The sequence below is a fragment of the Prunus mume genome, linkage group LG7 (genome assembly GCF_029339155.1).
Source record: "Prunus mume cultivar Tortuosa linkage group LG7, ASM2933915v1, whole genome shotgun sequence".
In the NCBI taxonomy this organism is placed as follows: Eukaryota; Viridiplantae; Streptophyta; class Magnoliopsida; order Rosales; family Rosaceae; genus Prunus; species Prunus mume.
In genome coordinates, this window is record NC_142704.1 from 3,532,273 (window position 1) to 3,556,773 (window position 24,501).

Sequence of the window (24,501 nt, forward strand, 5' to 3'; positions counted from 1 at the left end):
CCAAAGCAGAATCCATCACCTCACAAATGTTGTTGTTCTTTTGCTTGATTAAAAACGATGCAATCTTATGTGGAATGCTTAATAGATGAAGAGAAATCGGGTTCTGTGAATGCATTACACCACCAAAATTGCCAATGAGAGAGCAAGTGGAGATCCTAAGTTGAAAATTTTTATGTAAGCAAAAGAAACACCACCAAAATTTGATACAAACAGACCATGGAGCAAAGGGCTCCAGACGCCACCAGTTGCAGCCCTCATCTAGGGCTGTTTTCCTTCCAAATCCGTCCGGCAACCCGGAGCTTGAGCTGCTTCCTGTCTCCACCAGAGAAAAAAAGTGCCATGTTACGCTGGATTATGAGACCATCATGGCTATCCCTAACCTTCTGATCACTATCACGTATGCTCCGAGGGGTTCCTTCCCATATTAGTTTCCTGCCATTTGCGCCCACCTCCAGTCTGTAACCAAATTTTCGTGCTTCAACGGCATCACCCATGAAACGAAGGAATGCAATGTAAACCGGAGCCATGCCAAGTAGGAAGGCTTCAAAGTGCAGGCAGAAGTACTGGCTGTAACAGTTAAACACCTAACAAACATAAAGAACATGAAGGTGAGCATCTAAAAAAACACACACACACACATTGCATCAGTTACCAATCACAATAGATGCCACAAATTAGAGCCAACCCATTTGGAAAATAGGCATCATTCTCAATGTTACATTCCAAAAAAAAATTCAAATTCAAAACATAACTTAGGGCAAAAACAATCAATCACTCCAAATCAAAACTTGAACAATGAAACTCCACTTACCATAAGCATCCTTGCTGCATTGTCTACCTCACAGGGATTCGACTTAACATAGAGATGATTGAAGGTTGATCCAATGTGCATGTCAACCTTGTGATCTTCTCGTAGATGGCCAACCAAAAATGGAATATCCCCAACTACTGAGCACTCAGATCCAGGATATGGGCAATTGTATGGTCTAAAGTTACACTGAGCTTCATGTTTAAGTTTGTTGTAGTAAGGGAAGATCTCCATGCAGCCCAAAGAACAGTACTTACAAGGAAGTTCTAGTGACTCTGCTACCTTCTCCAATGCCAGACATCTGATGTCTCCAAGTTCTTCTCTACAAGTCGGGCACCGGTTGTTCACCCTCAATTTGCAGATGGAGCACAGAGTGTGCCCATTTAGGCACTGCAGAAACAGAAACTTTGAAATCAACTAGTTCCAAACTTCAAAGTTCCAACCAATTTAAGCAGTGAATCAAACTGAAAACTCTAGTTGCAGGCTTAACATCTAGGAAATCAAAACATCAAGAAACTCAAAGCAAACCCACAACTCAAAACATCATTTTAAACAATTCTCCAAATAAAAAATCATGCCATAAAGACAGCTTCTTTATGAAGAATGAGATAATTACGAATTCAGGCTACATTCTAAGCCTTTATGCCCAAAACAGAATCAGACCCTGCATCAAGGAAATACCCACATCCTAGAATTACATTTCCCAGCCAACCAAAACTCATCACCTGAATTTCACCACCAAATTAAAATAAGCTCAATATATCAAAGTCACCCAAAAACAAAACTTAATGTGACCCCATTCTGATTAAATGTGACAACTAACACACACCTGGTGGATTGGTGGGAACATAGAGTTTGTGCAGACAGGGCATTGGAGAAGTTCATGGACACTTGTGGCCGGAGACAGAGCTTTGTTGTGAGACTTGGCTGAGGCCAAGAAAAGAAAGTGGTGATGGTGATGGCGACGGCGGCTGTGGTTAGAGTCTCCCTCGTAGATCCCATCACATGTTGTCAAACATTCAACAACACCAACATCCTCCATTGTAATAGCTGTTCATGCAGGTTTGAAGAAACCATAAAATTTAAAAAACAGAAACAAGCACTGAATTTTTATTTTGTTCCTTTGTGTATGTGCTCTGGCAGTGGCAATGCTTAAATTGATAGTATCTAGAACGAAGTAAAGGGGCAGAGAGAGAGGAGGGACAGATTGGCAACCAAGGCTTCAAAGAAGTTGGCTGTCTTGGGAGTATTTGTTGAAGGAAACAGACAAGTCTCCATCGGTCCTTCCAAAAATATAATGCCAAAGGCAGTTAATGCTGAAAACAAAGGACCAACTGCACCTACTTAAAAATTGCTTCCCAACTGGGTAATTTCAGTGTGATCCCTTAGAGCAACTCCATTAGATGCCCTTGCAAAAGTTTTATGGTGTTTTATCGCCAAGAACAACTATTCACATGAGATATGAGAGAATTTGTATAGAGTTTTGTGTGGAAAGTGAAAAATATGACTAGGTATTTATTTTTAAAAAATTCTGAATTTTTGGTTTTTTTAATTTTTTTGTTGCTGACGTCAAGAACTGGGGTTGGAACTAAAGCAAATCTTGCCTGAGGGCCAGCCTGGTTCGTGGGCCCCATCTCCTATCAGGGCAAGACTAGCCCGCTGGAATGTGGTTTTTGGCGCAGCCCTAGCCTCGGGCTTGGGCTGCTTGGTGGAACCGCTCTTATGTTTTCAAAATCTAACTTGGAAGTTTAATTATTTTTAAGGGAGATTCACTATTATATCAAATATAGAAGCCTAAATTATAAAATAAAAAAAATAAAAACCCTATATGAAATGGACTTTAAGAACACACTCAAAGTTCATTTACAACATAACAAAAATGCTTTTAATTTCTTTTAAATTACAAAACTGTCATTGATTTCTTAAAATAAATTCAACCCCAAAACCTCATAAAAAAGCTCAAAACATTGAATAGGGCATTAAAATAATTTAATAATTAAAATTAAATTCAATAGGGCTAGCTGTCATTTTTTAGGTTTTTTTAGTTTGTTTATAGATTTTAAATTAGACATTTTTTATGGACAAAAATACCTATTTATTTTTTTTAGATGTCTTTGATTTAAATTATGTATAATTTATCTATATTATTAGTGCTAAAAATGGGTATATGACTAAATATCTATATTTTTTATTCATCCCCCCATATGTGAAGAATTTTGCATTTTGAAATTCTTATATAAATTTCCACCAAAAACAAACAAATTCTTATATTGGAGTGGCTCCGAGTAGTGGTGGATCTAGGATTCTCAGGCCCAGCGGTCACATTAAGCTTTGAAATTTTTGTAAGAAAAAAGTAACAGTAAAAAAATAGAAATATAGTACTTCCATCCAAACTTCACTTGTGCACGACAAGTTTTCCTTTCAAAACATTGCATTATAGCTTCATAAATCAAAATAAATTAAAAAATTATTCCATAATTCTATACATAATTTAATCAAAATAAATTAAAAAATTGTTCCATAATTCTACACATGATTTAATCAAAATAAAAACTCAATGTAATATAAGTTTTGTTAATGTCTCACCTAAAAAATAATATAACCTTTTTTTATTATAAAAAAATAATATAATTTTTGTTATTTTTCAATAATTTTAGGCACTTTTGTATTTAAACCTCGCACTCCTCTTTGCTCATCCCATATTCTAAGTCCGCCCTAACTTCTAATTCAAATTTTCACACTTTCTAAGAAAACCCCACTATCTTCTAAAAAAACTTAAGAGCTTAATGATTTAAGTATTAGGGTAAACAAAAAAACTCAAAAGAATATCTTTTTTTTATAAGAAATAAAATTATAATGATAGAGACTAGAATTATCTTTTTTTTTCTAAATTTAAAATGAAACAACCCCAACCCACACCTCCCACTTAGAAAAAGAAAAACAAAAAAAATACCTCCCCATCTTCTCTTTCATAGTTTCACTCTCTACAACATCCACTCCAATCCTTTTCTCTCTCACTACTGATCTCTCTCTCTCTCTCTCTCTCTCTGGGTTCTTTCGTCGAGTACGTTAAGTGCACCCAATAGCTCAACAAGTTGTTGGCCAAGGGGTTTGTAACTACTCGCCTAAGACCTCCACAACCAAATGCCGGCATCCTAAGGGCCTCTTGTTCCTTGGTGAGTTTGCTCCTAACTTCGAGGTAAAAGTAAGGAGCTTGTAGTTGAAGTAGTTAAGAGCATATATCCTTACATTTGAGTCTTGAGATCCTAATTTCACCTTCCCCAATATTTTTTAAAAAAAAGTAAGCTTCACAGCAATAAAAACATTTCAAATTCACTTGATACATATCGAGTCGACTGTAAAATAATTGTATGTATTTGGATGAGGGAAATCAACTTGGAATTTTGACAAAAGTTAGAATTTCTAAATTGACATGAACCAATTCTCGTGTTTGAATAACAAAACAAATTTGGAGTTCATAAAGAACAAATTTAAATTCTATATGAAATTCCAAAATTATACATGCTAAATTCCATTAATTTTCGTCATTTTAAATTCCGTGTTTAAACATTAATCTTCGCCATTTTAAATTCCATCATTTATGAATTTATTAATACTTTTATATTTACTCCCCAAACGCACACTAAGAAATACCAAAGAAACAAACCAAGTCCCAAGGGTAGTCGAATTCGGACCCTGATAAACCAAACCCGCATGAAGAAACCTGGGTCTCAGATCAGTTCGACCCAAAAAAAAAAAACCTGGGTCTCTGATAATACCGTAACAGAACTCAAAGTTTCAAACTTCCAACTCAAATTCATGCAATACAATTGCAGAGGCAAAATGAAAAATCATAAACCCTAAAAGAGATAAACCCCCCAGAAATGAGCACAAATATCCACATTCCTTTCTAATCCCACCATTTGTTCAACCTTCTTTATCGTCCCAGCAATGACTTCAATGGACATTCTCAATTCACCCAGGCTTTACATTCCCAAACCCCACACCCACTTCAAATCCCCAAATCACTCAAAGCGTTTCAATTTGATTCGAAAAATTCAACCACAGCCACCTTTCCCTCACCGGACACTCACCTTCCTTTGCCAGTCGTATTCGGGGCCCTCGTCACGGTCGGGTGACACTAGCAAAGCCCCCCAAGACGATTTTGTGACCAGGGTCTTGAAGGAGAACCCAAGCCAGATTGAACCCAGGTACTTAGTTGGTGACAAGTTTTACACTTCGAAAGAAAAAGAGAGTTTGGGCAAGAATTCCAATGTGGGTTTTATTGAACTCTGGGCTAAGAGATTGAAATTTTCGAAGGTAGAACCGAAGAAAGAGAGGACTGAGGGTCAAAATGATAGTCAAGTGAGGGATGAATCTGTTTATTTAAAGGACATTTTGAGGGAGTATAAAGGAAAGCTCTATGTGCCAGAGCAGATTTTTGGGACTGAGTTGCCGGAGGAAGAGGAATTTGAGAGGAGTTTGGAGGAATTGCCCACAATGAGCTTTGAGGATTTTCAGAAAGCTTTGAAGAGTGATAAGGTTAAGTTGTTGACTTTTAAGGAAGCGACAGGGACTTCTTATGGGTTCACTGATTTCATTGTCGATTTGAAGGAGATTCCAGGCCAGAAGAGCTTGCATAGAACCAAATGGTAAAAATGAAAAAAACATTTAATTACTTAAAGAGTTTTGCTTTTGTGGATGTTTTGGCAGTTCAGTGATATTTTTGCAATTTTTAGGGCAATGAGGCTGGATGAGGGTGAAGCTCAGGCTCTTCTGGAGGAGTATACGGGCCCGAGATATGTAATAGAGGGGCATACTACGGTGATCAATCTTTGAACACTTTTGAGCTTAGTTAATTATAACTTGTGAATCAAATAGAAATTGGTTTTAAGAGAGGCAAAAGTTATTGTGAATTGTCTTGTGGCACTAGTTTTCATGGTGTGAAATTAGAGTGTTTCTATTGTACTCCCATTCAGTTGGAGGTTCTGGTTTAAGCGCTTAGAAAGTGAGCATGGCTGTATTGACCTTCCTTTATAAATTCTATTATCAATGATAGAAAACCTTTAGCTGTATGGACATACTCTGGTTCAAGAATTAGCTTCTATTTTCTCAAACTTAAATTTTTGCAGCTATCTCTTCTTGTATATGTTCCAGACATGAGGTTTGGGTCATAGAAAACAATGCATTGTATTGATGCATATAATTGGAACCAAATGTTTAAGGAGTCAAGATTTTCCTTTTATTCCGACAGAAAATTGATATTTTCCTTACTGTTTGATTCCTCTGTTGCAGTCTTTGGTTGGAAAATTACCACGTTACCCTCATCCGGTGGCATCTTCCATATCTAGCAGAATGATGGTAGAGCTTGGAATGGTAACAGCTGTAATGGCTGCTGCTGCAGTTGTTGTTGGAGGGTTCCTGGCTTCTGCAGTATTTGCTGTTACCAGTTTCGTTTTTGTGTCGACTGTATATGTCGTATGGCCTATAGTCAAACCATTTATTAGACTTTTTCTTGGTCTCATCTTTGGAATTTTAGAGAGAGTATGGGATAATCTTGTTGACTTCTTCAGTGACGGAGGCATTTTCTCTAAATTTTCTGATTTTTACACTTTTGGTGGTGTATCTTCCAGCATTGAGATGTTAAAACCAATTACAATTGTCCTTTTGACCATGGTCCTTCTCGTCCGTTTCACACTCTCTAGACGACCTAAGAACTTCAGGAAGTGGGTAATGCTGCGTCATTTCTACAGTTTCTTTCCTTATTCTTCTTGCATTAATGCCTTGCCTTATTTATGCCATGGATCTGATCGCCATGAGTTGCACTTAATATTTGCAGGATCTGTGGCAAGGGATTGATTTTTCACGGTCTAAAGCAGAAGCTCGTGTTGATGTTAGTTTCTAAGAGTTATTCATTTGTGTAACTTTCTTAGCATGCTGAAGTTCTTCATGAGGTTCTTAGAATTCAATATTGTATTGACATGTATGTGTTCAGGGGTCAACTGGAGTTAAGTTTAGTGACGTGGCAGGGATTGATGAAGCAGTAGAGGAACTCCAGGAGGTATTCGTTTTCACTAATCGTTGAGAATCAATTGCTTGTGTATTGCAATTTGTCCCCCAGTCTTAACATAACTATAACTCTTGTTTGTAAATTTGAAATTAATGATAACTTATTGATATCTTTGATATTCTGCTGATTAGTTGGTGAGGTACTTGAAGAACCCAGAACTGTTTGATAAAATGGGAATAAAGCCTCCGCATGGGGTTCTTTTAGAGGGCCCACCTGGATGCGGCAAGGTTTGTTATTTGTCCTAATCTTCAATATGTGCACATGAAATTAGCCCGTAGTAATTTTTCAGTTTACTTGCCTGTTTCTAGACCCTGGTTGCTAAGGCCATAGCGGGTGAAGCTGGTGTTCCATTTTACCAAATGGCTGGATCTGAATTTGTTGAAGTTTTAGTTGGTGTTGGTTCTGCTCGTATTAGGGATCTATTCAAAAGAGCCAAGGTGATTATACTTCCCATTTGTAGTTGAATTCTGTAAATTGTGATTGCACTCGTCCATATTTAATGCATAGAACTGTGTGGCTAACAACATTGGTTCTCCCGATATTATCCCACTTTGTCACCCAGAAGTGAGAAGTGGGAACAACAAGCAAGTCATTCTCCTTTATCAGTAATTTTATATAAAGTATACTTCCCTTTTAATAAGTGGTTCTTAGTGTAGAGTTTCTTCATCAATTAATGCATGGAATTTTTGCTTTCTTGAAGTCCTGTTGAGATTGCTACATTATGATCTTTTTCTTCGGTGCAGGTAAACAAACCATCAGTTATTTTCATTGATGAAATTGATGCATTGGCTACGAGGTATGCACATTTCTCTTGGTGGATTTTAATGAATTGCGTGCTATCGTTTGTGGTTTTAAAATTTTGTGAGCAACATAGCTTCATGACATGTCATCATTGTGCAAGCTGCTGACTGAAAAGTGTCTAGTCCATAATTTTTAATTGGATGCTCATACTAGTACTACATGTTTGTTATTGTATGATCAGGCGTCAAGGGATTTTTAAGGAATCTTCCGACCACCTGTATAATGCAGCCACTCAAGAGAGGGAAACTACACTGAACCAGCTCTTAATAGAGCTTGATGGGTTTGATACTGGTAAAGGTGTTATATTTTTAGCTGCTACAAATCGCAGGGATTTGTTAGACCCTGCACTTCTCCGACCAGGTCGTTTTGATCGCAAGGTTTGTTTCTTTCTGAGTAAAAGACTGTTAGAAGTTAGAACTAGTCCACTCTGTTAGTTCAGGGACTTTTAACTCTTTGGTTTAAGATTGACATATCATCAGTCACATCATACCTTCTTTTTTTAATCAGACATCATACATCTTTATGTGATCCTAAATGAGCCATTAAACTATTTTCCAATTGTTGGTTGGAATTGTCCTGCTGGATGATTCTCTATTGGATAATTTAGCGACTTTTTAATAACTAGTGGATATAAATTAATTGCATATCCAAATGTCTGTTTTCTGCTTTATCCATAAATTGTATAGGTTAGCTCTGTTGAATGAATCAATGAAATTTACTGGTTTATTGTTATTTGGGTTTTATCATGTAGATAAAAATTCGTCCTCCTGCTGCAAAGGGGAGATTGGATATTTTGAAAATCCACGCAAGCAAAGTGAAAATGTCAGAGTCTGTTGATTTGTCCAGCTATGCACAGAACTTACCTGGTATGCATCCGTCTTTGCTGTTCCATATAATTTGGTATTTGGATGACTAAACATTTGATAATTATTAGGATGGACGGGAGCAAAGTTGGCTCAGCTGGTCCAAGAGGCTGCACTTGTAGCAGTGAGGAAGGGGCATGAGTCAATTCGTCAGTCGGACTTGGATGATGCAGTTGATAGACTTACTGTAGGACCAAAACGGGTTGGAATAGAGTTAGGTCATCAGGGACAATGTCGTCGATCCACTACTGAAGTTGGAGTTGCAATAACTTCTCATCTGCTTAGGCAATATGAGAATGCAGAAGTTGAATGCTGTGATCGTATCTCAATCATCCCTCGTGGTCAGGTGCCCCTTCTGCTTCTTTATCTTCTTTTTTGTCCATAGGCTGATTTGTAAGTTGTTGCTCTTATATGTTTTCAACACTTTCTGATGGATTAAAAGTTGTGTGGTTCATTACATACTTAAAAGATGAAAAATTAATTTTACTTAAAACTTGTCTTTTTAAATTAATTTCACTGTTCATTTGCACGTAATGACTAATTTGATATAACTATAATAATAGTATTTGACTCTGGGGTCATCTTTCCTATCACTTGTTACTTATGGAGTGATTTGTTCAGACATTATCGCAAGTTGTATTTCATCGACTTGATGATGAATCATACATGTTTGAGCGCCGGCCACAATTGCTACATCGCCTTCAGGTTAGCTTTTTTATTGTTTATGGTTTCCTTTTAACTGCATCCTATTCATTAATTTGGATTTTTTTTTCTCCTTCCCCATGCAGGTTTTACTTGGAGGGAGGGCCGCTGAAGAGGTCATATATGGACGGGACACATCAAGGGCTTCAGTTGACTACCTTGCTGATGCATCTTGGCTTGCTCGTAAAATTTTAACCATGTTAGGCCCTTATTCACTACTGTTTTTCTAACTCCCTGCTTTATGTGATGTTGTAATGAACTGATTGTTCACTCCTTACAGTTGGAATTTGGAGAATCCAATGGTCATACACGGAGAGCCACCACCTTGGAGGAAGAAAGTTCAATTTGTAGGCCCTCGGCTGGACTTTGAGGGATCACTGTACCACGACTATGACCTAATTGAACCACCAGTGAACTTCAATTTAGACGATGAGGTTGCGAAAAGGACTGAAGAGCTGATACATAATATGTATGACAAAACACTTTCTTTGCTTAAAAGGCACCATGCAGCCTTGCTTAAAACTGTGAAGGTAATTGGTCTGCATGCAAATTTGCATCTTGGAAGTGTTACAGATGTTTATCCTTCAAGTGCATATGATTGAATTTCTTGAATATCTTATGAGGTTTTAAGCGGTGTAATGGCTTGCGGGCTTCTTTGACTTTCATTTCAGGTTCTTCTTGAACGCAAGGAAATTAGCGGCGAAGAAATCGATTTTATCTTGAACAAGTACCCTCCACAGACACCCTTAAAGCTTCTTTTTGAGGAAGAAAATCCTGGCAGCCTTAAGTTCATCAAACAGGAACAGGAACAGGAACGTGAGTTAGAGTATGCCCTTCTAACACAATCCAAAGGAGAAACCCTATGATTAATGAAAGATCCCATACATGGGGCCTCTCCGTGTTCTTTTTGTACCGTGCATGCATGGGGACTGCATTGGAAGCTTCATTGCCAGCAAGAGCGTGAAGAGCATGAATGAGATTGTATCGTGTAGTTTTGTTGTGTGCTACCCAGAAGGTGTAATCTATCTTTTGTAATTCAAAGCAAGCCCATTTTTCCTTTTTATTGGGCTTTTTATTTTTGTTAATTTGTTTTATTCTTGTGTTTGATAGATGTAGCTCAGCTGTAGTTATTAGAAAAAGCCAGGAATGTAAAGGATTAAGAATTCCAAATTCATCTGCACTTTTTTCATTTAAACATCAATGAGATCATAACTCCAATAGCTGGATACAATCATCTAATTTTAAACCTAATGAACATTATATGTCAAGTCTTGTGTCACAAAATTTCCAAAACTACATTCAAGTTAGGCACGGTGTCTAAAATATGGAGTACTGTTATGCTCACTAAATTTGTTTATGAACTTTTGCTTATTATGACTTGGCAATGACTCATTTATTCAAATTTTAATTTACTAGAACAAATTTGGCAGTTTTTAATTAATCAATCGGAGACTAGGAGATTCAAACTGGAGCTCCCTTCCAACATTGGTGTCTTTGAACATTTTAGTTTTCAAGCTCTTAGAGCACCTCCACCCTAAGAGCAAGTCCACCTTGCTCAAAAGAGCAAAGGCAAGCAGAGGGCAAGGTTCCACGCAAATTCATTCAGCTGAGCACAATAAGCATAATGATGCGCGGCAAAAAAATGAAAAGTACCAATTGAAAATTTTCAAAATACCAAAACCTTTTTTAAATAAACCTAGATATTCTTTACTTCACTATATACAAATTCATCTCTCATATCTCATACGTGATATAGTAATAGTGGCATCTTCACTTACACCATTTAAGACACTATTCGCTTCAAACTAAATATTTTTTTGGTCTTACAATCTATTTTTCCACCCAAAAAGGCAAAGGCAATAGCAAACACCATTCACTTTAATTTTTCATTTTTCACTTAAACCATTATTTTTATAAGCTTTTCGAATAAGATTTTCGGTTGCCACGTGTCACAATTTGTTTTAAAATTTTCACCTAAACATTTAGATAACATTTTTGGATAAAATTTTCAAATTAAATTTTCGGATAAGATTTTCGGTTGTTATATGTCTATATTTATTATAAAATTCACATCTCACTCATCATATAATTGAAATACTCTCGGTCCTCATAGTCTACACCTAGAACAAGGACGAGTCGATCATTGGCGGAGGCGGTTCCACGATCACGACGTGGTGGAGTATTTTCTTGACGAATAGTGCCATTATTTCATACACGAACGCACCACTGGAACCGACTGCAGGCATTATTCACTTGAGGAGCCATGTGTAATGGTTTTCCTCTCTTCTTTTTTGTCTTGAATAATCTATTAAAAAAATGAAATTGGAAATGCAAGAAATATATAAATAAAAAAAGACATTAAATTGAATAAAATGGAAATTAAATTTTTTTTACCTCGTCGCCAAGATTTTGACCTCTTTGAACGTTTGGCCATTTGTATTTTTGTACAAATGAAATTTTATAGTAGAAAATTTGGTGTGGAAAAAGATGAATTTGTATGAAGATTTGGTGTGGAATGTGAATAATATTAGTAGGTATTTGTAGAAAAATTTTCAGAATTTTGTGATTTTTTTTTTTAATCAGAGGCTCTAGGGTAAGCCACGTGACTCGTAGCCGTTGGTTCTGTGGGCTAGTGGGTCAGTGGTGACGTCAGCAGTCTTGGGGCAACAGCCCAGTCAATTTTTGCCTGTGGGCTTGCCCGGGCTGGCTTGCGCGCTGGGGGAGAGTTTGTGGCCTGGGGCTCCCATTTGCCCGAGTTTGGGCTTGTGCTGGAGGTGGGCTTAGTGGCATTGGAAGTGGCCGTTGAAACTTGACACACCAAATTAAGCCGTTCGTAAGATACGGGTTAAAAAGTTCAACTTAAACTTGCTCTAAAACCGACTTATGCGCCGTTCAATTCAACGGCGAAGAGCAGTTCCCGCACGAATGGGAATAATGTAGCCACAAAAAGCAGACAAGGACTTTTCGTGATTCCAACTTCTGAGGAAAGACCACATTTTCTCAGAAGTTGGAAGATCTCTTTGCCCAAAAAAAAACTTCTGAGGAAAGACCACATTTTCTCTCCCCCTCCTCCCTCTGTCGCTATGCTTTTTGATGCAACAGAAAGACCCAGCAAAACCCTTCAACTCAACGGCTCTTCCTGCACAGATGAGAGATGAAGAAGCCTCGGAATGGCTCCTTATATATCAAAAGCCAAAGCAAAGACACCAATGAGACCTTCAATTTTCAGAAACACAATGAAAGCTGCAATTTTCAGAAAAACAATGACAGCTGCAAGAACAAAAACAAGAAGAACAACTACAGCACCAATAAGAGCAAGAGCTTCTATGAATTATCTGTGTCTTTGATCTTCTCACTTTGGTGCCTTGTCTTCCTGTTCTACTCTAAACTTGGTCTTGGCCATGGGAATGGAGGTATCATCTTTTCCATTTATGATTCATGTTCCATTTTTCTTTGCTTTGGCTTCTGTTTCTTATTCTGATTCTGAACTTTTATTTATTTGGTTTTTGGATTTGGATTCTTAGTAAATTTTGTATCTTGTTTTTGTAGTTTTGGCTCTACTTTCTCCCACTTTCATCTAATTCCTTAACACCCAATTTTCATTTTTGTATTTCTAGCAAACCCATTTCCTCAATCTGCATTTTGTATCAATATTTCACAAATAAGTTGAAGCGTAGAAAGAAAGCTGAAGCCTGTAATGTTCCCCTAATAAGTTTCTTAGAGAATAACTATCCAATTAGTGGCTTTAGACTTTTCTATCATAGCATAGTCAAGTTACATGTGAATGAATTGAAGAGGTGAATTTTCTCTTTGGGTATGATAGTGTTAGAAGATCCTAATTTCTTTTTTGTTTCAACAATTTTCTGTAGCATGAAGAGGCCTTCGTTTCTTATTCACTATTTCTTTTTTTTAGTGGTTTTGGTTTTTTCTTAAAAATGTTAAAATCTTTAGAAACTAGACTGTGTAATTCCCAATTAGGGTTTTCTGGCCTTTTTCTTTTAGATATATTGATTTTTTCCTATGCTGTTCTGCCATGGTTTGTCAATTGCTTCCTTAGTTGATATGTACTGTTGGGAAAATCTCTTCTACTGGTCCCCTTACATTCTTGGTGATGAATGAAAATGTGTCTGATTTACCAAATCTTATCTTCTAGCTGGAATTTAGAGAGCTTTCTTATGGAATCACCATTCTTCTATTTCCAGATTCATGATTTTAGGATAAGCTATTTAGGTGGCATTTTAACTTTTATCCTTGTCTATAAATTTGATGCATAATTTGTTTAACTTGAGCCTATATCTTCAGGGAATTCAGCTCCTGATAACAGAACTACACATTGTCCTAGTGTTCACAATGGTGAGCACGGTGATCATGCATGCTCATTTGTAGAAAACGGAAACAGAAGGCAGACTAATGGAATGCTATTAGATTTTGGTTCGTCTAAAAGCCATAATGATTCTGATGTATCTCACAACTATGCAATTTCCAAGTACTCACTTCCAGAGACAAATAGGTTAGAAAAATTAGTTTGGAGTGTTTTAGGTTATGGTGATTTGGTTTGTGAAGTACATCAAGCACAAGAAGAGCAGAACACAAATCATTCAGGGCAATATCTGAATGGTAGAACTTCTCATTCCACCTATCTCAATTTTGATGAATTTCGAAACATAACAAAGCAAGAAAAAGGTCAGGATGTGCCTAGTCAGCTCGTTAACATTCCCCATGGGCTTGAACCTGATGGAACGGAGTACAACTATGCCTCTGCGTCCAAGGGTGCAAAAGTGGTGGCTCACAATAAGGAAGCAAAAGGAGCAAGCAACATATTGGGCAAGGATCACGATAAGTACCTGAGAAACCCTTGTTCTGTAGGGGGGAAGTTTGTTATCGTTGAACTTGCAGAAGAGACTCTGGTAGATGCTGTCAAAATTGCAAACTTTGAGCATTACTCTTCTAATTTCAAGGAATTTGAATTGTCAGGTAGTTTAAGCTATCCAGCAGACGCATGGTCCCCATTGGGAAACTTTGTTGCTGCTAATGTCAAGCATGCTCAAACCTTTAAGCTGCCAGAACCCAAATGGGTAAGATACTTGAAGTTGGATTTGCTAAGTCACTATGGATCAGAGTTTTACTGCACACTGAGTGTTCTAGAGGTGTATGGTATTAATGCAATTGAGCGAATGCTTGAAGATCTGATTGTGTCGTCTGCAGAATCTGCGGCCAATAAATTGGCAGAGCCTAATGCAACTGTAATATCTTCTACAAAAGAAGAGGTTGGTTCAACTGACCAGAGGACAAGTGGTGAAGGTCAAAATGGGGTGCGAACGGCTGGTGTAGGGATCGAAAACATTGAAGATACACAAAAAGTAAATTTAGACGTTACCAAAAATCCCGTAACTACGAACAAGATTCCAGCAACAACGAACAAAATTCCAGAACCTGTTATGAAGGTAAGACAGCAGCCAAATGGAAGAATTCCTGGTGATTCTGTTCTGAAGATTTTGATGCAAAAGGTGAGGTCACTTGAGCTGAACTTATCTGTGCTGGAGGAATATATCAAAGAATTAAATCGAAGACAAGGGGATATCTTGCCGGAGGTTGGTAAAGAGCTATTAAGATTATCATTGCTTTTGGACAAAACCAAAACGGAGATTAAAGATCTTATGCAATGGAAGGAAAATATGGTACTGCATGGTTTTTTCTTCTTGAATGTCTTTTCAATTTGTAATGTATATGCATATAGTTTTATTGGGAAAGGAAGCTTTATCCGCCTAATTGTTTGGCATCCTTCGATTCTCCAGGAAAAAGAATTTACTGACCTCGAATCATGGAAAGCTGTTGTCTCATCTCAAGTGAATGCATTGGCCAGGGAAAACAACATGTTAAGGTTAGAAATATGTCTCAACATATTACTACAGTTCTGCACAATTTTTTTAATGCACTAAATTTTGCTTCATATCAGTCTCTTTGACTCACTGACATGAATCTTTGTTACTGCAGATTGGATTTTGAAAATGTTAGGAAAGATCAAGCGAGCCTGGAAAGTAAAGAGCTTGCTGTTCTAGCCGTTAGTCTTTTCTTTTTGTGCTTTGCCATTCTCAAACTAGTTTCATTGCAAGTTTTGACATTTTTCAGAGCCTCCTCTCAGCCTGAGAATGCATGCAGGAAAAGTAGAGGTTGGGTTTTGATGATTGTTAGCAGCAGTATGACAATATTCATTACTTTGATCTGTAGTTAGTCTTTCTCCTCTTTCTTGTAGTGCCATAGGTTTTTGGCTCCTTAGTCATTAGATCTTCCGTATAAAAAGAAGAGAACGGTGTTGTAGAAAGAAAAATTAAAAAAAAGGTTGGTTGTCTTTTTATTTCCGTTTTCTTTTTTTTCTGAGCTACATCATTACAAACAATAAGAAAATAATCAGCAATCTTAGGCTCCTTGCAGCCGAATTTGCAAAATTTGATGCCTCAAGGCCCAACTTGTCTTCGCTGACTTTCTAGGCCAGCAGTCTATATAAGGTCCCATTGGTCCAACGGTCCATGATCTGGTGTCGTTGTAATCGAATCTTTTTCTATTATTCTTTTATTCTGCTCTGTACGATGAAACTTCTTAACTCGACCAAAATGACGAAAAGTCTAAAATGCACTGCACAGTCTGCACTGAAATGATGTTAAACTTGTATAACTATTTCCTTCACTGAACTCCATTTTATTTGGCAGATAGGAGTTAGGGCAGCGTGTCATTCTTAACGCTTGAGTCAATTCTCTTTATCGTAAGTTAGAATAATGAAGCCTGGTTCATTGGAAAAAAAGCATTGATTTATAGATCAATAGTCTTAGATACTGTACATAGCACTTCTGGTGAATGAAAACCCCATCTCTGTAACTGACAAATAGTAAGTTAGACTAACGCTATATATATAAAAGAATCCATTTAATTTGTAAATAGTTAACCATTTATTAAACCATACTCTATAGTCTCCAATTCACTCCACTTGGCAAAATTAGTCAAGACTATTCACTCTAGACAACATTTTATATGGAAACGAATGATAATTTTTAAAAAATACATTAATTAAAATTTGAATGACAAAAATTGATTTAATAGTAAAAAAAGGAAGTTGAAATTACGAAAACATCCCCCAAGAAATTTATGTAAAGAATAATCGCTCATTAATTAAGTAATATTATTATTTAATATTGACCCGGCACACACGGTTCGAGTTGATTCTCGGACCTCAGTCCGTTACGACTCACGAGTCACAGCTCACAACCACCCTCCCTCTCTCTCTCTACTTATCTCCTGAGAAAGCCTGAAACTTCTGTAAAATTCAATCTCCGCATTAGGGTTTTCCAAACAACCCCACCACAGCAAACCACGCCGAGACGAAACGGCGCAATTTCGCTCTCCGCCACACACACAATATAGCCTTATCGTGGACCCTGCCGCACCAGATATTTAGGGTTTTCATGTTCTGCAAAGCTTTCATGTCTTATGAATGGAGAGCATTGCCTTCAGTCTCTCATCTCCCCAAACCTTCTTCGTAGCCCTCGTATTCACTTTTCTCTCCTTCTTCCTCGCTCTCCTCGCCGTCCGATCACTCCCTTTCAAACCCAAATCAGGCGGCTCGGCTACCGACCTGTCGACGTCGAATAAAAACGAAAAGCTGCGAGCTTGCTGTGCTTGCAACTGTAACGACGTCGTCTCCGGCTCCGATTCGGAGCCGCTGAGGGCGCCGCACTTGAACGGCGGGACCGGTCCAGACGTGACGGAAAAGACGGCGACGGTGATTACGGAGCGGCAAACGGGCGCGTCGATGATGGAGCAGCTTGTTCCGGAGATTACGACGCACGCGCTTAGCTACTTGGACTATCCGAGCCTCTGTAGGCTTTCGATGACTAATTCGCTCATGCGAAAGGCCGCGAATGATGATAATGCGTGGAAAGCGCTTTATCATAAGGTATGTTACTGGTTTATTTATCGAACTTCTTGTATTTGAAGTATTTGTATGTTGGTCTTTGTTGAATTTTGATTTGAAGGCGAGGTGGTTTCCAATTGAAGGGATGGTGTGTTTGGTTGTAGAGAAAAATGTAGGAAAATTTGGACCCTTTGTGCATGTAAGTTAATCGGAAATTGGTTGGGATTGTGTGCTTTGTTGTTGTTGTTGTTGTTGTTTATAGTATTGGAACTTTGGGTGTGGCTTGTCGTGTGGGGCGAGATTAGGATATTGCATGTTACTTTGCTACATTTGTGAGTTGGGATGTGAAACATGTGGGATGAGATTAGGCTATTGTGTGTTTACTTATGGCACATTTTGGGTGCCTGAGAGATGAAAAAGAAGAACTTGTTTTAACTGCATTGGATTTATTCTCAAATTTTAGCTGCATGAAGTTTTCCTTCAATTAAATGATGAAATATATATTAAAAAAATTAATCTTTGTTTCTTTTATCTTGGTTTAATGTGCAGCCAATTTGTATCTGATCTTAGAACCAAAAAATTCTGTATGATCTTAGTTGCAATATTGTTACAAATATTACTTTTTTTATGTCTCTTTAAATTAGAGAAGTACGTGACTGAATGTCTCTGTATTTTGCCGCCTGAAACCATAAGCAAGATTTAATTATTTGAAAGTTATTGAGAGATTTCTTGTTGGGATGTATGTTTAATTTAATTTTGAAAACAGAAATTTATCCATCTTTGAAGTCCTAATGCATGTCAGTTCTTTATTTTCACCCATCAAATGGGTCCTAAGAATATTTTGTTTTGGGTTTTTCAAATTCTCTTCTAGGACTTCACATTGGAACAGGATGGTATAACACCAGTTAATGGGTGGAAGGCTTACTATGCTGCTACAAGAGCGATTGTGAATGTCAATACTGAATTCTTTAACTTCATCAGAGAAAGGTCACTTGCAGAAATGAGTCGTTTATGGCTGAATGCAGACTATGTGAAGTGTGTTCATGCCTCAGGAGAACTCTTTTCAGGGTAAGATGCCTCTTATTTGTGTACACTGTATGGTAACTGCACTTCTGTCACGAGTGCTTTCTTCTGTTAACCTCATCCACGTGATGTGAAAATGTTGTTTTTGGTTTTTTCTTTAAATCACTGCTAGTCCTTTGATTATGCTTTTTGTATCCATTCTGAAAAATGAAGCTATGCATGACTTTATGTTTTTTCCTTTTTTCAATGGGAGTGAATTTCTGTTTTTCAAACTCAGATTTAGAGAAAAAGGTCAATGAAATGGCCACTCGCAGCTCATGCGATGCCTTTCAGTTGGGATTTGAAGGGGATTGAAAGAATGAGGCTGTGCATGTTGTTCTAAAAAGCATTGGCAGTTGTTCTGTGCGTATTGTTCTCAGTCATTTTTGCTTCCTGGTCAGGTATAATGCAGTAATGCAGAGTTGGCGACTTGCGTTTGATTGGGAGCAAGGTCAACTTTCAGATTCGGATGTGCTCGGTTCTGACAGACATGGCTTGGGTTACCATGAAAACTTATTTTGAAATCGATACCAAGCCATTCATTGTGACCAACGTCTTTGAGTTTCATAATGGGCGATGGTACCTGGTGCATCATCACAGCTCTGATATGAATGGAGAGGTAGAACAGCCGATTGTGCAGGGGCAATAAGGAAAGGAAGATATGATGATACCGATTATATACTTGATACTGGTTTCAAAAAAAAGAAAAAAAGAAAAAAAGAATAGTGGTATCTTTTGCAGGAGCAAAGTCGCTTTAACTTTCACTATATTTTTCCTTGCAAGATGCTGTTAATTTTTCCAACCTCAGTTTTGGTTGTTTTCTATTCAAGAGGTTTATCCGTTTCTTTTCTCATCCTCTCATTGTTATTGTGATAAATGTTGATAAATTATTTGCGAAATTAATTACTTGGGTATAAAAATGAGTTTCGAGAATACTTGAAGGAACCAAGTTGCTGAAAGTTCAAGTACGGTCTCTTGAAAAGAGAATATGGAGGGGAAAAGTTTGTGCAGGAAAAAGTGGTTCAAACTGGCTAAAATTGGATTTTGAACAGAATTAGAATGAGCGGGTAGTTCGACCCTTAACGCACATTACTTGCCACTCTGGAGGCCAGAGATGTCAGTGTATATGCTACGATGCATTTATGTTCTCCCTTGAGAGGAGGTGGTTGGTATGGGTCTGGGGAGAGGGTAGAAATAGAAGGCGATACACTATCGGATTATTGGAGGGCCGAAATCAGGTCATTCTCAACTATTTTTGTTTCTTTTTTTCGAAAGAAAATAGTTATCTAGTCTATGATTTATTCTTTTCAGGACTTACTCACAGCAGTGGTATGTTCACCGCGGAGTTTATCACGAAGTTGAATAACAGTTTTGCTGTCTCGCTAATAATCAACTTTCAGTAGTAAGCTGGCTGAGATCAACAACATGGCGGATGACAAAGAAGGACTTAATTGATGATGGGATCTTGTTGAGCATTGGTCGCTATTCCTTCGCCACATGAGAAAAAGATGCATTCATCACTGTTTAGTCGCGATTAACGAGTTTTAAATGTTTTGTTATGTAATTGTATGTGTCAACAATTACATAACAAAAACATTTAAAAGAAACTCACGTTAAATTCACTGATTTGGAAACAGTTGATGAATGCATCTTTTTCTTTCCATGTGGAACCGGAAGGAATAATCGACCTAATTAATAACTCGAACAGAGATCCCATGTCAATTAAGTCCTTCATCTTTTTAATCCGCTCATGTTGATTGATCTCAGCCAGCTTACCCTTGAAGTTGATTATTTTAATACGGGGACCAACAAAAACGTAGCAAGAACCTCTTATTCAACGCCCCGTGATAAACTCCCCGCGAATGAACATACCCCACTGCTGTGAGTAAGTCCCTGGAAAAAGAATAAATCATAGACTGGGATAACTATTTTCTTTCGAAAAAAGAAACAATAATAGTTGAGAATTACCTAATTTTGGCCCTCCAATAATCTGATAGTGTATCGCCTTTCCTTCTTATTTCTACCCTGGACACCATACCCAACCATCTCTCAAGGGAGAACATAAATGCATCGTAGCATATATATTATTTCTACCCTGGACATCATACTCAACCATCTCTCAAGGGAGAACATAAATGCATCGTAGCATATATACTCACATCTCTGGCCTCCAGAGTGGCAAGTAATGTGCGTTGAGGTCTAACTACCCGCTCATGACAAATAGATGAAGTGATTTCGGCAACTTCTGCCCTTCAATCTTCAAAAAGATTACGTCGTTCTTAGTTCCATTTTCTTTATGGATTACTCCAGCCCATTGATTCGCAAGAGTGCTTCCAGTGAATTCATATTTCACAGTCCAAGAACCAAATGTTCGGCTCACACTTGGTTCTACCAGAGCCATCTTGAAGAAAAGAAAAAAATTGAAAAACAGAAACAATGAAAAAGATTGAAGAATAAAGAAATTTAAACAATCTTTTTTTTTTTTAATCAAGATTGAATAATGACTGAATTCAAGATACTTTCTGAGAACGAAGAGGCACCGTCAGAGAACGGAGAGGCACCACCAACTTCTGATAGTTCTATACGATAAACAAATATAGTCTTTGAGTAATGCTACACTTGCTACATTTTTATCTCACATTTTATACCACATGATGTGGCATGTCCATATTATATGTCATGTCAATTAAATCAACGAAGTGTATTTTAATTAAGACAATTAGTAAAACAAATACTAGAATAAATCATTAAAAATATATATATATTAGATAATTTTATGGGAGTTTCACTAAAACACCCAAAATGGGGGTTGAAATTATAAAACCTAATACCCAAAACATTTATAAACACACCCAAACCCATCATTACACACACTCAAATCATTTATAAACACACCCAAAAAGTTAACTTTGGGGTTGATTTTGGGTGTGTTTTTAAAAATAGCTTGGGTTTTTTATATAAACATAGATTAGAGGCTTTATTTATAAATTAGATAATTTTAATTGATAGGTCACCCCAATGCACATAAGACAGAATAAGAATGCAGACAATGTGATAAGTCATTATTTCTAAAACTTTTAAAATGGGTAAGATTTATATTGTAGATTAGGACTTTGTTTAACGGATTGTGAGAACACATGGCAGCTTTCGTTAATTTAGGTTTAAAAGCATTGAGGTGAGATGAATAAGTATCTGAGGTTCCATGGTCTAGCGTTAGACATTGGACTCTGAATCCAGTAACCCGAGTTCAAGTCTCGGTGGAACCTTTCTTTAATTTTTAGGCTTTTTTTTTTCTGCATCAGTCTCGAAAGTTATAAAAGGTACCCTTTCAAAAACAAGAAAAAAGAAAACATAAATGGAGAAATAATGAAGTACACATAAGAAACAAAAACATATATTTTTCTCAGTTTATTACTTGAGTATGAGCCTGAGCCTCACAAATTAAAACAAAGAGGAGGAAGTTAGGTGGCTTATTATCCAGTCCTCTCATTCTACTGGGGAAAGAGTGGCATACAACAAACACAGAGACAGACAAAGAGAGAGAGAATGGGAATAGCCCTTCTCGGTGCAAGCACCTGTCCCATCTCTCTCTCTTTCCACCAACCCAAAGACTTGGTTGCATGGCTCAGCAACTCTCAAAACAAACCCTTCAAAGTCTGCCATTCTTCTCTGTGCAGCTTCAGTTGTAGAAGGCCCTGCTTCTCCTCCACCTGATGATTCACTTGCTGCCCAATCAGAATCTGCCACTGAACCCACAAAGAGCTTCTGAGGTAAACGTTACACCAAATGATTCACCTTATTTATCATACACCTACCAGCTTGAACTTGGATTCACTGTCAATTATATCTTTTGTAAAATGCTTTTTCTTTCCCCTGTTGCCCTTTATTTATTTTTAAATTGATATCATCCGAGTCAAATTCTGGTTTTCTATGCAAATTATCACATAAATCCATTCATTAGTCAAAGTTGTGGACTTTGGTATGCAGGTGTGTGTGTGAGATATAGATTGGATTTTTGGATTTTTTGTTTCTTTCCAAATTTTGTATCTTTTGGGCCTTACCTCTATGATTGTGAATTTTGATGATTAATCATGTAAAAAAGAACAAATCATGATATGTGGTTTTTGCTTGGAACCAACTTTGATGCAGTGGTTGTAAGTCCTGTGGGAGAGAGGAAGTGGAGAAGGGATGCAATGGAGAGGGAAGGATTCAAGGTGGAATTGCAACAATTCCGGGCTTTGGTTGGTGGCCAATAAAGGCATACAGGCCGTGTCCTGGATTTTTGGCATCAGGCGGCCGGTATAGGCGGCAAGGACAAAGCTTGGATGAGGTTGCCTTTGGAAGGGGAGGAAGAGGAGACTAGCACCAAGGCAAGCTTTGATTTCCCTGTAAAACGCAGGGTTTGGATTTTCTTCTGTTTCTTTTCATTTTTTCCTGTTTTTCTTTCTTTTAACAAAAACAGTAAGAAAAGATGAGAAAAACAAATAAAAGTTTGCTTCAATGTTTCACAACTCTCACTGCAACCTAAATAAGAAAAACCAAAATCAAACGGTACGAAAAGATGAGAGCCAGAGGTTGCTATAAGTGAATTACCAAATGTATCTGAGGTTCTTCCATCATGGCATCACTAGAATGTAGTTGGATTAAAACAGTTCATTCATTTCTTATGTAATCAATGGTTATTACCAAAATTTTATTTCTTCTGCCATACATGAACTCTGATCTTATACTTGGTTAAATTCTTGTGCCAGATTTGTTGACTCTCTCAAATTCTTGGTTAGTGCAGCAAAGAATAAGTGAGGTCCAAGGATACTGAAGAGATAACTGCACGAGAGTGGAGCTTTGACGGCATGTAGTTTTACGAAAAGTGTGGAGCCAGTGCCCAAATTGTAGAGTTGTACGTGAAACCATCTGGTATATTCACCACATTGAATTGAAAAGAAGCTAAAGATAGATGATGTGTGTTATATTTTCCTATACAGAAAACCATCAAAACTCCCACCACTACAAAGCACTTAACCTCAAGCTAGAGACAAGGTGTTCAAAGAGTTCAACACAAACTTTATACGACAACCTGACGAAAACTGCCGAGACAAAAAAATGTAGATATATAAACACAATGTCTGGATAATTTAAACCCTGAACTTACTGCATGCATATAAATTGAATAGACGAAGGCACTTTTATTTGAAGGTGTTCCATAGCATAATCTAGGACTGTAAGGTGATCCCTTGGATTATGTTCGTGGAGCCAAAGCCCTCACTGATAGGAAAGAGCACTCACTTGAAGCCACATACTTGACTGCCAATCTCTTAACCAAATTATATTTCAGCTATTTTGCACAATTGACAACACTTGAGTTCTTTTGATCTTAATCTTAAGATGGGATTCAAACAATCTAAGACAGAACTAAAATGCTTCCTAAGGGTGTGTGTCGGGGAAGGAAGAAAGAGAAAGAGAAAGTGGGGGTGGGTGTCTATTTCAGTCCTACATCGACTTCACACATCAACACAATTGTTTTTTCCTTCAGAAATAGCTTTACTTTACCCCATGCTTGTTGCTCATAAGCTTGGGGGGTCAGCATGCATTTGTGTATGGGCTTTGCCGTTTAAAATTCTGGCTGGGTTTGCCGAAAGCCCCATTGGGATTTTAACTGAATTTTTACTTGAGATTTGTGATCTCAAAATATTATATTGTTCTGAAAATTTATTATTATTTTCAGATTGGAATTGTGTCTTAATAATAAAGTAAATTTAAGTTTTAGCCACAAAAAAAATTTACAAATTTATAAATAAACCCAATCCTAGACATGTATTTATAAAAAAACCCAAGTACTATTTAAACATAGAAACACACCCAAAATCAACCCCAAAGTCAACTTTTGGGCATGTTTATAAACAATTTTTGACAGTGTGTAATGAAAGTTTTAAAAAGTATAATGAGCTTAAAGGTTTTATAATTTCAACCTCCATTTTGGGTGTTTTAGTGAAACACTTTTGAAAACAAAGCTTTTCAAAAGACGGAAAAACATCTCAACTTTCAAACCAAAGACATTGCAATGTAAAGGATTCTTTATTAATACCGACATGGCTATATTGGCATGTTTCTATTTGGGAAAAAGCCTCAAGACAATGTACGAGTGGAAGATTAGGCATATGAATGAGCTTAACGAATTTGTTGTAATGAAAAACACGCGATTCTTAGGACACTGTGATTTCCATCACTTGTGAAACATTGTAATTACATAAAAGGTGTATTAGCTTCTGTTGTCACAATTGATATGTGAAGA

General features: G+C 37.3%; 4 protein-coding genes and 1 long non-coding RNA gene across 6 annotated transcripts; 4 read left to right on the forward strand and 1 right to left on the reverse strand.

Moving 5' to 3' along the window:
* Positions 1-15: 15 nt before the first annotated feature.
* LOC103337752 (E3 ubiquitin-protein ligase SINAT3-like) lies at positions 16-2,102 on the reverse strand. The gene is made up of 3 exons (XM_008240923.3): positions 1,638-2,102; positions 812-1,198; positions 16-584 (listed from the first exon to the last, which is right to left on the reverse strand). Exons 1-3 carry the CDS (start codon positions 1,848-1,850, stop codon positions 255-257), a joined length of 930 nt encoding a protein of 309 aa, XP_008239145.2. The 5' UTR covers positions 1,851-2,102; the 3' UTR covers positions 16-254.
* Positions 2,103-4,534: 2,432 nt separating this feature from the next.
* LOC103337753 (putative inactive ATP-dependent zinc metalloprotease FTSHI 1, chloroplastic) lies at positions 4,535-10,439 on the forward strand. Of its 2 annotated transcripts, none has more exons than XM_008240924.3 (15): positions 4,535-5,460; positions 5,548-5,632; positions 6,104-6,538; positions 6,648-6,701; positions 6,804-6,869; positions 7,010-7,105; positions 7,187-7,315; positions 7,622-7,674; positions 7,861-8,056; positions 8,431-8,545; positions 8,614-8,888; positions 9,164-9,247; positions 9,331-9,443; positions 9,525-9,774; positions 9,916-10,439. In XM_008240924.3, exons 1-15 carry the CDS (start codon positions 4,760-4,762, stop codon positions 10,108-10,110), a joined length of 2,847 nt encoding a protein of 948 aa, XP_008239146.1. In that variant the 5' UTR covers positions 4,535-4,759; the 3' UTR covers positions 10,111-10,439. The 2 variants fall into 2 exon arrangements, 1 of the variants encoding a protein (XP_008239146.1); XR_016121891.1 differs by having other exon boundaries at positions 4,609-5,460; positions 9,331-9,427.
* A 1,683-nt stretch (positions 10,440-12,122) lies between these two features.
* LOC148915251 (SUN domain-containing protein 5-like) lies at positions 12,123-15,599 on the forward strand. The gene is made up of 4 exons (XM_089042024.1): positions 12,123-12,657; positions 13,547-14,922; positions 15,040-15,125; positions 15,239-15,599. Exons 1-4 carry the CDS (start codon positions 12,399-12,401, stop codon positions 15,474-15,476), a joined length of 1,959 nt encoding a protein of 652 aa, XP_088898150.1. The 5' UTR covers positions 12,123-12,398; the 3' UTR covers positions 15,477-15,599.
* An 843-nt stretch (positions 15,600-16,442) lies between these two features.
* Positions 16,443-19,065, forward strand: LOC148915252 (F-box protein SKIP8-like). Its single transcript, XM_089042012.1, is given in 4 exon segments — positions 16,443-17,192; positions 18,022-18,218; positions 18,614-18,664; positions 18,666-19,065. Coding segments are annotated over 4 exon segments (906 nt in total). The 5' UTR covers positions 16,443-16,730; the 3' UTR covers positions 18,862-19,065.
* A 2,923-nt stretch (positions 19,066-21,988) lies between these two features.
* Positions 21,989-23,165, forward strand: LOC148915253 (uncharacterized). Its single transcript, XR_016128490.1, has 2 exons — positions 21,989-22,582; positions 22,964-23,165. It is a non-coding gene; the product is annotated as an uncharacterized LOC148915253 (long non-coding RNA).
* The last annotated feature ends 1,336 nt before the right edge of the window (positions 23,166-24,501 follow it).